The 12,763-nt window shown below is 36.0% G+C and overlaps 2 protein-coding genes across 4 annotated transcripts; both read right to left on the bottom strand.

The window, feature by feature from the left end:
* Positions 1 to 1,360: 1,360 nt before the first annotated feature.
* On the bottom strand, positions 1,361 to 5,140 carry LOC103709282 (heparanase-like protein 2). 2 transcript variants are annotated; one of them, XM_026805491.4, is made up of 9 exons: positions 4,803 to 5,140; positions 4,083 to 4,119; positions 3,733 to 3,916; positions 3,387 to 3,538; positions 3,055 to 3,288; positions 2,728 to 2,917; positions 2,175 to 2,300; positions 1,965 to 2,064; positions 1,361 to 1,878 (listed from the first exon to the last, which is right to left on the bottom strand). In XM_026805491.4, exons 1-9 carry the CDS (start codon positions 5,019 to 5,021, stop codon positions 1,537 to 1,539), a joined length of 1,584 nt encoding a protein of 527 aa, XP_026661292.2. In that variant the 5' UTR covers positions 5,022 to 5,140; the 3' UTR covers positions 1,361 to 1,536. The 2 variants fall into 2 exon arrangements, with proteins under 2 accessions (XP_026661292.2, XP_089780317.1); XM_089924191.1 differs by having other exon boundaries at positions 1,752 to 1,813.
* A 1,098-nt stretch (positions 5,141 to 6,238) lies between these two features.
* LOC103709259 (membrane-anchored ubiquitin-fold protein 1) lies at positions 6,239 to 10,747 on the bottom strand. Of its 2 annotated transcripts, XM_008794524.4 has the most exons (4): positions 10,329 to 10,724; positions 9,999 to 10,153; positions 6,694 to 6,861; positions 6,239 to 6,597 (listed from the first exon to the last, which is right to left on the bottom strand). In XM_008794524.4, exons 2-4 carry the CDS (start codon positions 10,129 to 10,131, stop codon positions 6,542 to 6,544), a joined length of 357 nt encoding a protein of 118 aa, XP_008792746.2. In that variant the 5' UTR covers positions 10,132 to 10,153; positions 10,329 to 10,724; the 3' UTR covers positions 6,239 to 6,541. The 2 variants fall into 2 exon arrangements, with proteins under 2 accessions (XP_008792746.2, XP_026661293.2); XM_026805492.3 differs by having other exon boundaries at positions 9,999 to 10,747.
* Positions 10,748 to 12,763: the final 2,016 nt, after the last annotated feature.

Genomic DNA, 12,763 nt, shown 5'->3' with positions numbered 1-12,763 from the left:
TGAACTTAAGCTAGTGGCAAAAAATGATAGATGTAGCTGTAAAGCTTGCAAAACTTTTTGTACCAAAAACCACTAGTAAAGTTATTTAGTTGCACCCAATGGCTTCATTCAAATCCTACTTCGTTCCACTAGTATGTGGAGCGAATAATTGTCGTTATGTAAAATGATGATTGTTCGGCAAATTTGTAGAAATTGAATGCCATATGTGTGAAGCTATCAATTTTTTTGAAAAGAAGTCAACTTATCAATTATTAAGCTAGATTTTGCAGCAGAAGATGTTGATTATAATTAGTGAGGGTAAGATACAATTTTGTGTTATTCTATACAACCATATGAAATTTAACTCTTAGCAAATTGGCTCCAATTGGCATGCTAATTAACAAGTCAAACAATCTAGTTAATTTATGACTAGTGTAAGACAACAATTTGGGTTTTTTTTACAAAGATCTTAGAAAAGTTTATTAGGTAGGATAAATGTTAGAGAACCAAGTTTAGCATTAAGATATAAATAACTACTTTTTGAGAAGAAGATGAGCAAAGTTCCTTGCAATTTTATCTTAATTATAGGAGGTGAGGCTCAAGCCATGATTGCTATTATCTATCTCCTAGCGACTTCAACAACTAAACTTATTAGCTTTCTCAAATGCTAATTAGCTTAATAAAGCGTCCGATAAATATCAAATAGTTAGCTTATGTCATCATAATGCTTGCATGCATTAATCCACTGTAAAAAGGACTGAAAAGTTTGTATTTGCCATTGGTAGCTTTAAGTTCAATTCTATTCGACTGGATCCAAACCCATGTCTCCTATGAATGCAAAAGGTTCAGTTTTTATGCTCTTTCACTTGGGCTTTGTGTTTAACTTCACATCTCCTTTGTGGAAGGGAGGTATATGTTCTTTGAACATTGATGTTGTCTTTGAAGAAGTCCCATTTCTTTATTGTTATCCACTTGCTTATAGATGGTATGTTAACTGAGTTTGTGCCATCTATATTACACTTAACTTTTATGTCCTGAATGTCCTAAAGAGAAGTGAAAAGAACAATATGCATCATCTATATTCAATTATAAAGCCTTTCATTTTTTCCCCCACTTCCCATGAACCTTTGGTGAAGTGAATTCTTGCAATAGATATATGTATTTATTTTCTTATTGCTAATGAGCTTCAAGTGCTCACAAATCTCAATATGTGGCTGGTTTTATTTCTTAGAAAGATGAATGAGAAAAGAATTCCTCTGGCTTTGATATTGGTAAGAGATGGGAGATGTAATAAATAAATAGAACAAAAGAATCACTTGATCAAATTCTAAGGGTGCTGGAGTCATGCAGGCAGGCGCGCACGCGCGCAGAGAGAGAGAGATTGGAAAAATCAAACCTGAAATCCTCTTATTTAATTGAACATTGCACAACCAGTGAACGCTAAAGACAGCCAAACATGTAAAAGTTTCTGTTATTGCTTGCAAAAATCAAACAAAGATATTTTAAGCCCAAATTTCTTCAACTCATTCAACTCTGAACTTTTCAATAGGAGGCTAATCAATTATTGGCACAAGCTGGAGCTTTGAAGTCCTCGAGGCCGACGAAGACAATCGAGTGAGGAGCAATGTGTAGAGGGGCAGCAGCATCAGCAATAAATGGATGCATTTCAGGAATGTCTCCGCTGCGTGTAAGATTCAAAGGTCGTCTGTTAAGAAGCATAACTCTACTTTGGATATTGCCACCTTGAGGAGTCAGATGGTACTCTTCCCTCTGTCCCTTTTCTTGTACAGATGCTAAAGATCGAGCCATGTTAGGTGGATACAAGTTCAGGTCACTGACAACCGAAACATCGAAGGATGTTGAGTTTGATAGGTTAATAAGCAATAGAGTAACTCCACGCTGTCGAAGAAAATTGAAGACATGTAAGTGGTAAGAGTAACATAAAATACAGAAGCATTTGGAATGAATTGAATTGTGAGTCTTACCTTTTGTTTGGAGCAATGAGCATAGGCACGAAGGTATGGCGATCCATTGTGAGTGGCATGAAGAACACCAGGTCCCATTAATTGATGCCACAACAAAGCACTGATAGAAGAAATTAAGCAAGAGGTGAAGGGGAGATAAAACTCATCATAATCTGGACATTTGAATAGAATTTATATTAATGATTAGGCTCTGAACTTATCGAATCTAACCTATAGTAGTCTGGGTTGGGGATGAATGTTGTGGCGTTAAGAAGAGCATAGTTTCCTCCAATCAAGGCTTGCCGGCAGAAGACCTTGTGGTTAAATGTGGTTACCATACCAAGCTGATCTAAGAACCTGATCCAGCCAGCAAAAACTCAATCTGTTAGTTTCTCATCAGAAATTTTTCTACATAGATTTAACAAAAAGCCGTGGCAGGTTTAAATTCACAATGAAAGTAAAATGAAGGACATAACTGAATTATAATGAAGATTTACCTATTAAAATATGAATTAGTATAAAGAACAGAGAGCTCTCCATGAAAGCACCAAAGAAAAAGTGAGATCCAGCAACATAATTATTATTCTAATATAAAATGGATTGATTTGGACAACTTAAGAACTCTTTGAAGAGTATGGAAAATACTATAGAAATATGAACTGCAACAATAAATTTTTATATAAAAGAAGAGATGGTGAACAGTTAAATCACAACAAGTCATTGACATGAGCTCATCACAAGGCAGTGCATCAGACAACAGGAGATGAAGATTGAATTGCCTCACCAGAAACTATCAGCGAAAGTATTCGACACATCTTTGCCTCCGCTGTTGTAAGCACCACCTGATTCTCCAATCCAAGCAGCACTCCATGGACCAAAATCCTTGATGATGGTCTCAATATCATTATATGTCTGTACTATCTGATCCAAATAATAAGGATCTTGAATCCTATAGATTAGCTCTTTATCAACACCTGAGTACAGAAAATCGCAGAAAAGCTTACTTTTCCTTTACTAATTGTCTTATAAAATTTAGTAGTGGCTGCTTTGCACTTGAATGCATTCATCAACAGAAATACAAGTTTAAACAAAGACATTTAAGCAAACTCACCTGCACCAAGGTTGTAGATATGATGAGTAACACCATTGACAACACCAGGTCCTGATGTCTGAAGCATGTCAGCGAACCACTGTGCATCAAAAAAACCACCAGGTGCCAATATCTTCGGTTCAGTACTGGAATTCTTATATATATCACCGAGAAGCTTTTTCAGGGCAATCAAATCCTTGCCATACTGTTTAGGATCCACACTTGCAGATACTCCTTCACCAGAGAGCTCATTTCCTGTCGAGAATGGAAGCACAATGTCAATATGCGAGAAAACTGCAGAAAGAAGAAAACTGAAACTTTTGATCAATAATTTACATTGTTTAATTAAATACCTAATTCCCAAGATTCAACCTTGTAATTCTTCAAGACAGTGTACTGGATGAACTGACGAGCATTAGTAGCGTCCCACTCACCCATGTAGAGGTTACCCTCTGGAGATTTTTTCCTCCCAGCTAGTGCATTCAGTCCAAATGTTAATATAGTTCTGCAACCATTGAATGATCAACAATAAGATCTCAACAAAATTTTGTAATGATTATCTATGAAAAATTCATGAAAACATATTAATGAATTGTTCATAGACATCGCAAGAGGCTTGTAAATATTGTACTGCTGGAGATTTTTCTAAACTGCAAAGATTTGTCATTAAATTTCAAATGTACTTAAAAAGATCAATACCCAGTTTTATTGAAGAATGTGTTGAGCTCATCCCATCTATACATGCTCAAGCAGCCTTTAGAGAATCCAAACAGCCCATTTTTGTCAAGCTTGAAGTCTTCACAGGTGGCAGGTTCTTCCCCTATTTTATACACCACTTGATCTTGCAGTGACCCTCCAAGCCTAATCCTCAGAGACTTGAAAGCTGCAGTTTCACACCATGATTTCCATCAATTCACCAAATGCTAGCTTAGGGGGCAGGAGAGGGGGGATGGGGAGGGATCACTAAACCTCAACGACATGCAAAAGAGGAAAAAAAAAAGATTGCTCTTATATAATGCCTGAAAAGCACCATCTATAAAACCACTTACCTTTGATGGCATTGAATACAATGGTATTATTCAAATCCTGCAAGATACACAGCCAAAATCCAGCTCAGTAACAGTATATGATATGCAAGCATAGACTCATGGTTATTCTCTCATGCGTGCAACTACCACACCATATGAATACAACCATATATAGATGAATTCACTGACATGAATGAATCCATGAGAATCTGAATCAAAGATAGATGATCGCCTACGATATACATTCTAATATGCATAAAGTTTATTTACACAATATAGTTGTAATGCCATTGGAGTCACAAAATATTTATGTTAATTTTTTACCAAAGATTTAGAATGGAATTTATTTAATACATATCCTCCTCCTCGCTTTTCATAAAAGGTAACTGCGAGCGTAAAAAGAAAAGAAGAAAATAGGCTTTGATGCAAACAAGAAGATGATTAGAGAAATAAATAACTATAGAAAAAAAATATTGTCGACGAGGCATTTGCTCGGATGGTATCACCTCTGGCCACTTGGACAACAGTTCGATTCCGATTAGAGTCAGCCCTCGAGAGATGGGACAAACATCGGATAGAAGGTAAGGATTAGCCCCTCCAAATATATGCAACAAACAAACAAGCAAACAAACAAACAAATAATGGGAGAATCAACTTTCAAGTTTACGTATCATGTTTGTATCCCTCAACATGAACATGGCTGACAGGCTGACAGGCCGACATGAGTAAGGACGAACGTACCAAGTTGATGATGGAGGCACTGTACCAAGGGCAGATGTCGTAGTTGCACTTCTCCTTGGGCCACCAGTCGATGGTTGCACAGATAAAGTTGTCGTCCGTTTTGGCAATGGTGGTCACTGCCTTCACGGCCACCGTCACCTTGTCCCCTAGACTCAGAGAGAAGCTGGAGAAGAGCAAAAAGGAGAGGAAAAAGGATACAAAAGCCATGGCTCTATGCATGGAGAATAGCCAAACTTGACTTGGAACACAGATGGTAGAAGAGAGAGAGAGAGAGAGAGAGAGAGAGAGAGAGAGAAGGCGTGGGACCGAGAAATACTCCAGGATCCGGGCTTGTTAAGGATGTGCAATCTTTTTTAAAATTTGTTAATTGAGGAAAAGATAAGAATTGTTAAGAGTTCAAATTTTAAGCACATGGTTGAAAAAAGGAAGCCACTTTAAGCATTTTTCTCAGGCAATAATTTGACCAATTCGTTGCAGTGGTTTGTTAACCTTCTGGTTTAGATTTCAAATGAGCATGCCCTTGAATTCAATGCAAACTCAGGTTTCTCGGGTCGGGATCGGGTCGGGTCCAGCTAAGGGTGCAGATCCCTGCCCGAAGTATGCAATTTTGACCCGGATCATGCTTGAGGTAATTAAGATCCATGGGTCAGGCATGGGTCCAAAATTGGGACCTGACTGCCCAACTAAACTCGATCAGATTGGGTTTGGGTCGATCTGACCTAGCCCAAACTTGCTTGCAACCACATGTCCAACAGAACCAACCTAAACTATTGTTAGTTAAGTTTAAAACCTCATTTCAATCCATTCTGTTGAAAGCTGGGATTGGATTGGGTCTGTTTTGATGCCCATCTAGAATATTAAGGGACATGTTGAATTTTCCTAGAAGTTTTCAAGTATACTTCATTCGACGCTAGATATAATTTTTATCGTTATTTAAGATTATTTTGTTAGTAAAATCTCGAGAATTATACCAAAATCCTGCATAAGGAGGGAGGGGAAGAGAGAGAGAGAGGGAGAGGAGAAAGGAAGAGAGAGGAGGCATTAATTTCTGGGGGGAGGACTCATAATAAACGACAAGTGATCAAAACCAACTAAAGAAGCTGACAAGATGCAATTAGTAGTTTTCCTTTAGTTCTTTTCTTAAATCCTAAAATAAAGATAGCCATATATTTTACATCATATTTTGGTGTTCATGAATCACAAGATGTTTCAAGGTTTTTTTTATTAAACACCATCTTGGTTTCAGGATTCTGTAGGGGGTAAGGGGGGGTGGGGGGGAATCTCTGTAGCAGCTTTGCTGAGGCATGATATAGACCAGTGAATTCATGACACAACCAATCTTTATTTTTGCTCCAGAACTCCAATTGCTATTAATCATAGATATGCTGCCTAAACCTGAAGTGAAAAGAAAAGAAGTGGAAGGAATGTACACAGTCTGGGGATGTAAGAAATTGATTGCTATGAAATGTACATTATAACAGCAAATTTATCAAGAAAGCCAAGACTCGCATGAAGATCTGCAGTGGATCAAAATTTTGAAAAATTCTGAATGTTCTATCGATGCTTATGCTTATACGAGACTTGAGCCACTTTGTAGTCATTGTTGTGCCAGATCCAACACCACATTCAATGCGGAGAAACCTCCATTAGTTGGCAATCTCATGCACCATACAAACAAGACAAGATAATTGAGTGAGGCAACCAGCTGATCTTCCTGCTACTTTTCTCGAAAGAGCACATTACAAGATAACGCAACCACATCTGTTCTGCTTTTGCTTGCTCAATGCCTTCTTCTCTGCACATAAGGTACGAAGAAAAACAAATCCGGATTTAGAGCAAGAGAGGCAAGATAATGGAATCTATAAATTTATCAAGTATTGATAATACATACCAGTCCCTCTTTCGGAAGAAGGGGGGCGAACAACAACATGCATAGTTGTAACCCCAGATAAATCATACATTGGGCTCCTGCAGTCGGCTAAAGTTCCATTGTTCTCTAATATTTTCCCTGCATTAATCAGCTTCAGATCGTTCACAGTCCTTGGACCATTCTCCTTCCCTGTCATTAGACACCATTTTGTTGAAGAGTTCTGAATCAGCAGCACCGAAAAGTAGCATAAAAAGGACAATGCACAGAAGAAAAAACCAACTGAAAGACTGATAACAAGCATGCCGCATATTATAAAAAACAAAGACACTCACTAAAATATGACATGACATTCTAATACAGATGTCACATTGCGGCTCTTTCTGCAGACTTGAAACTGCAATTTTGTAATAACCTTACACATCATATGATAGTTTAAATATCAAGCATATATCCATCAAATAGTTGATAATAGATGCTCTCTCCATCTTTTTCTCAAATAGAATAAAATAATGTGTTGATAAAGGGGCAAAATAGCTTATATTACAATATTTCCTATCCCAGTACAAGTGTGTAACAAGTGTCAGCAAGTCAAGTACCAATTATTTCTGACATCAACAAATTTCTGTGGGATGCATTGCACCATTTTCAGCATTCAACAATATAAATTTCCCAATTTAGTGATCACATAGGAGACAGATATCAGACCTGAGAGCTAATGCCGCATGATCCTCAGAAAGTTCCCTTAAATCTTTGATCAAAAAGTTCCCTACTTGTATCACAATTAAGTAAAAATGTATTATGTTCGGGATAGGTTTTATACATAAAATTCATTTTGTTGTGAATTAACTATCTTCTGAATCTCTCTAGTTTGTTGATGCATACCTTGCTACAAATAGTGCAGAACATGCTTTTTCCAATTTCTCCCAAGCTGAGAAACTTTTTTCATCTCACTTGCCACATAAAATACTTGTGCAATTCCAGATTCTCTGTTATTATTCAGCTATGCAAACAACATTGTTCATCATTTGAGTACTTTTCAGACCAAGCAGTTTCATGTTAAATCTTCCTATAGCTTCGTGGAAAAATTGAGGTGTAAAATTAGTTATCATTTACTAACATAAAAAGAAAAACTAATCTCACTCTTTCTAATAAAAGAATGAATGATTATGGATGCTAATTTACTGACGTGGTATGCATGAATTCAGGTAGTTTAACAAATAAAAACAACTGAAAGCTATTAACTTTCAAAAATTATTTGTTTCTGCATTCCAGATCTTTCCCAACTGTTAGCTAAGCACCCTCCAATACATCTTGGTGCCCGAATTTTTGCATACATTAGGTTGCTTCTTCATGACATTCCATCTTATCATCACAAACTTGGCACGGGAGTAGGTCATCCCATCTCAACTGAATAGAGAATATCAACTAACTGATGTCTTGTAGTAACACTTTCTGATTTTGCACCCTCCATTGTGGTGATTCGGTCAACATGTTAACTGAAGTGAACGACTGACAATCATCCACTGATCCAAGAATAAACAAAGAGAAATGAGAAGCAAGGGGAAAAGAAAAAAAAATAGATGATTACTCATTTAGCAGATGTAGCAAATGATAGCTTGCATTGCTTGCATTATAGAAATTCTCTTCCCCAGTAAACTTCCCAACATAAAGAGCACCTAAATGAACCAAAGTAGGAGGTACATTTCTATCATCCACATTGTATTCTAATCCTCTATGATCTCATCTGAGGTAGCAAGAGAAATTGAATGTGTACTTTTGGTAAAGCCATAAAGAAAACTTTGAACATTAGACAAGGAAATACAAGTATAGGTTCAACCTCCTTGATAAAAGTTTAAGCAATCACAACAGTTATTTCCAGAGACAATTTCTTCTTCGCAATCTCTGCTTTGATGGTAGGTCTTTCACATAAACCTTATATTCATATAACAGGACTTCAATACAATTTAGTAAACCTTCAAGCTGATATGCAGGTATCTCTATTCATTTAGGGCTCTCATAAGATCTTAATATAGACAAGAGCCATTTGATGCTACCATACCTGGTGCGACCTTAATAATATAAGAGCCAATAAGTCATTCAACATACCATCTTAGATAACATGTACTATGCCATATGGTTGCCGACAAGATATACAGAGTGCCGATCAGAATACTTTAGTGCATATCAGTTGTAAATGCATGCATACAACATATCAAAATAATATGCAATGAAAACAATAGATACAAGCCATGTTAATAGGCCACTTGAGGTTTTATTTGGCAGATAGAAAATGGGTCTCTTGCTTACACTAGACCGAAGCATGGACATTTCACAAGATCTTGAAATGATACAAGTGATGTCAACTCAACTATCAACCATTCCAAGGACCACCAAATACTGACAATTTGGATATCTAAATCTGACAACCTTTTTTTGTAAGAAAATGTGACATGAAGACACACTTATCAAATAAATACAATTTGATTATTGATATTGGTACATAGTCATAATATTTATATATGTAATTCTTCAGATTGTTCAAAACCTACCCCATATTTAGGTTTTTTAAAGGTTAAAATGCCAGATATTAAGGATGACTTAGCAATTGGAAACTGTGGCAAGTTTATCAGTACCATTGATATGGTCTCCACATACCGACTCCTCCTCATTTACATGTGGCCAAGTTACATATTAAAAAAAAATTAAAAGCCACTACAATTTGATCATTTTATTCAAGTACCTTCAGTTTCTTATTTTTCCTCTATGAAACCTCACCCACATCTTCCGAGTTTTATCTTTATTAAACTTTATTCTATCTCCTATTCACCACATGTTCATATTCGTATGCTGGTTAGATTTCGATGAGTGCAGGAGATCTGCTTATAACAAGAGGTAGGATCCTCACCTCATTAGCTCAGAATCTCTCAGTATGACTTCACCAATAATGATGACCCACAATTAAATAGAAGACACAATCTATAAGATGACAATAGAATTTCTACCCTCTGCACTCAAGCACATCAGATAAATCTAAGCACAGAAATTGCAAAACACAAAACCAAAATCACAGAAAGATACTACCCCTGTTCTATTATGGAAACATGGGCTATCAAATTTACAGCAGGGAAGTATACTTGCTATTAAAAAAATGAAGTAAAATTTAACAATCTTCACATAAATATCAGGAACAATGCCATAACAGTATCCAGCAACAGTATGAGAGAATCCAAACCACCATCATATTTTCTGAAATGGAGCAGACCAATAAAAATGGATCCAACAACACTCAAAATATAAAGGAACATATCATATGATCAAAAGCCAACCTTTTGGCCACTGAGCAATGATATTTTCTTTGAGGGTGGCAACACTGGTAGCAGGCGCATACTTCTTGGGACCGATGTCAGACCCGTCGAATAATCTAAACTTGATCTCAAGCGGCTCTTGCACTCCAGACATCTCCAAGGATCACAGAAGGTCTCTGGAGCCAAACAACCAAAAGTTCCACAATAAACCTCTCTATAATTTTTTTTTAAAAAAAACATTTATTTTCGCAAGAAAGAATCTGGAAGACTTCATTTTCGAATTAGTTAAAAAAAAACATCTGCTTGGAGATGATAGGGTTTTCAAGAGAAGGAAAAAATCTATAAAATTACGATTAATTTCTCGCCAGCCAAATCCCGATGCGGAAGAACCCTCCAAAATCTCAACTTTATTCCAGAATCACCCAAATCTCGATCCAGGTCTCCTCCAAAACACCAAACAACGCTCGAAATCCCTTCAAACTCCGCCAAAACAACCCAAATCTCGAACTTGGCGTTCCCAAAATCCCAAAAAACCAGAAATAAAATAGGCACCGAACTAGAAGGCAGGTACTGATCTGAGTTCTCCGAACCGGATGCAGAAACCGAGGGCCGCAGCAGATTGAATAGAATCCGCCGCGCAGAAAGAGAGAGACAGGGGAAGGATCGAAATCACCGAAGTCCGTGGTCAAATGAATCCGCCGCCTATCACCTTATCATTCTCCTCTCCGGCTCTGATGCCAATCCGTCGCCTCCTAAGACCACGGAAAAATAATTAAAACCATTTGGATGTTTCCTTATTTCTATCACCTTCCCTCCTCCTCCTTGCCCTCTATTCTATTTTAATTTTAATATCGTTTTTTATTAATTTTTATATAAGTTTTGTCTACTTTGGAATTCCCTTCCAATCAAAGGGATCTTTTGCTAACTCCCAGGCATGAAACTTTGTTTTCAAACAAATTTGAAAATTATTGTGGTGGGCTTTGACATTTGACCTTGTCCATGGAATTGAACTAAGACTACTGTTCCCTCAGTAGGTTGATATTTCTATTTAGTGCTTTAAAAGACTAATTTTTATATGTACCAAAAAAAAAGACTCTAACATTTAATTATTTTAAAATTTGTCAGAAAAAAAGAGAAATGATGTTACATATGTATATTCTTTTGCAAATGCAACACTATATTTCATTGAGTTTTACTATTTATATTGGAGGTCTACCATTTTGCACAACTCTTATTTTTTAATTCAAGTCACCATTATTGTTATATTTTTCAAGTATTTCTATTATATTTTTTATTAATTTTTCTTCACTGGATTTTTAAATGACTTATGCAATTCACTAATAATCATGATGCACAATATAGTCATGAACATTCTACAATTAAATATTAATTCTAGTTTGCTACTAATTGATAATAATACAAAATTGTTGCTTCTTTCAATATTTTCTTGCATTAACACATAACATTTACAAAGACCAGAGTTCATCATGATTACTAGCACAAGTCCACATACAATTGTTTAATGAAAAGATCACTTCTTTGGTAGCCAAATAATATTTTTGTAAGAAAAAGAAAAATACCAAAAAAATACAAACTTTTTTGGGCTTCGCAGCATCTACCATTAAGAAGAATGAAGAATCTATTTCCTACTTTATTTAATTTTTCCTGCTATCATATTTTTAAGGAAGCTAATCAAGTAGGCAGATTATCTAGCAGACATGGCAAGCACTCAACAAGTGAAAAGAATTTGAATCGAAGATTGTCCTCCTATTTTGGCAAACTACATTAAAACAGATGTAGAAGGCATTTCTTTTATTTATTTGTAGTGAGTTATCTCACTTCCTGTTACCAAAAAACAAAACTTTTTTTAACATAATTTTTTTCTAAAAATGAATAGTATTATTTAATATGAAAATTTATGTTCACTCGTTATGTTTTATCAACTCCTTCGTTGTTTTATAATTCTATCAGTTGCTAACTAGGAGTTAAATTGATCAGTAGAAAATGGAGAGACTACCATGGCTTACAATGGCTTAATTTGGTTTAATCTTATCATGATTACATCAAGCTTATGTATAATGATAAAAAAAATCTAAATGTAAGAATCAATCAACAAGGAACCATCCACATCTAAAAGCAAATCACATGACCATCAACTTATAGAACCAAAAAAAATCTGAGAATCAAGACAATCTTTTCGACCGAACCATATAGATCTCTTCATCCACAGTATGTCTCACCTACCGTCTATTAACTTCACATATTCCTCTAGGCTAAAAAGAAAAGAATACAAAGAACATGAATTTTGCAAGATAAGTTCACTTTATTTATGCTTTTGCAAATCAAGGCCTTTTTTTTCCTGGAAACAAAATGTATTGGACTTTAGTTGACCATTGACTCCTGCCTCGTGATCACCATAAAACAACATTTTTGTCTATGCATTGACATGTTTCATGGGTGCATCCATCATCAATTTACATGCATCAATTATTTTTTTGTGCACTAGATGAGTTCATTCATTTGAGGGTGCAGGGTAATGGCTCACTGGAAATTCAGAACTGAAAAGTTTGCAGTAAAGTTTTTTTTCCTCCTCCAATCAGCCCTACAAACTGTGTCCCTCAAAAAAAGGTCTCCCCAGCAGGATATTATCTGAAGATCCCATTGTGTTCTAATTGTCTTCTCTGGATTTTAATTTTAGAGGATAGTTAGGGTTTATTTGGTGTTGCTTTTTTTTTTTTCTATTTTTATTTTAAAAATCCAAGAACAATATTGAACTAGAGCGAACA

Source organism: Phoenix dactylifera, chromosome 7 (assembly GCF_051530095.1).
Source record: "Phoenix dactylifera cultivar Ajwa chromosome 7, Ajwa_hap1_PhDact_Kaust_v1.1, whole genome shotgun sequence".
Lineage (NCBI taxonomy): Eukaryota > Viridiplantae > Streptophyta > Magnoliopsida > Arecales > Arecaceae > Phoenix > Phoenix dactylifera.
This window is presented reverse-complemented; position numbering and strand designations above follow the sequence as displayed.

What these genes read in the sequence shown, in the direction of transcription:
- LOC103709259 (XM_026805492.3), bottom strand. Translation starts at nt 10,131, where the DNA reads ATGTCTGGAGTGCAAGAGCCGCTTGAGATCAAGTTTAGATTATTCGAC. An exon ending in CATTGCTCAGTGGCCAAAAG is followed by an intron (nt 6,862 to 9,998) that starts GTTGGCTTTTGA and finishes GTCTAATGACAG; the next exon opens with GGAAGGAGAATGGTCCAAGG. An exon ending in TTCTTCCGAAAGAGGGACTG is followed by an intron (nt 6,598 to 6,693) that starts GTATGTATTATC and finishes CCTTATGTGCAG; the next exon opens with AGAAGAAGGCATTGAGCAAG.
- LOC103709282 (XM_026805491.4), bottom strand. Translation starts at nt 5,021, where the DNA reads ATGCATAGAGCCATGGCTTTTGTATCCTTTTTCCTCTCCTTTTTGCTC. An exon ending in ACATTCTTCAATAAAACTGG is followed by an intron (nt 3,539 to 3,732) that starts GTATTGATCTTT and finishes CAATGGTTGCAG; the next exon opens with AACTATATTAACATTTGGAC. An exon ending in GGTTGAATCTTGGGAATTAG is followed by an intron (nt 3,289 to 3,386) that starts GTATTTAATTAA and finishes CATTCTCGACAG; the next exon opens with GAAATGAGCTCTCTGGTGAA.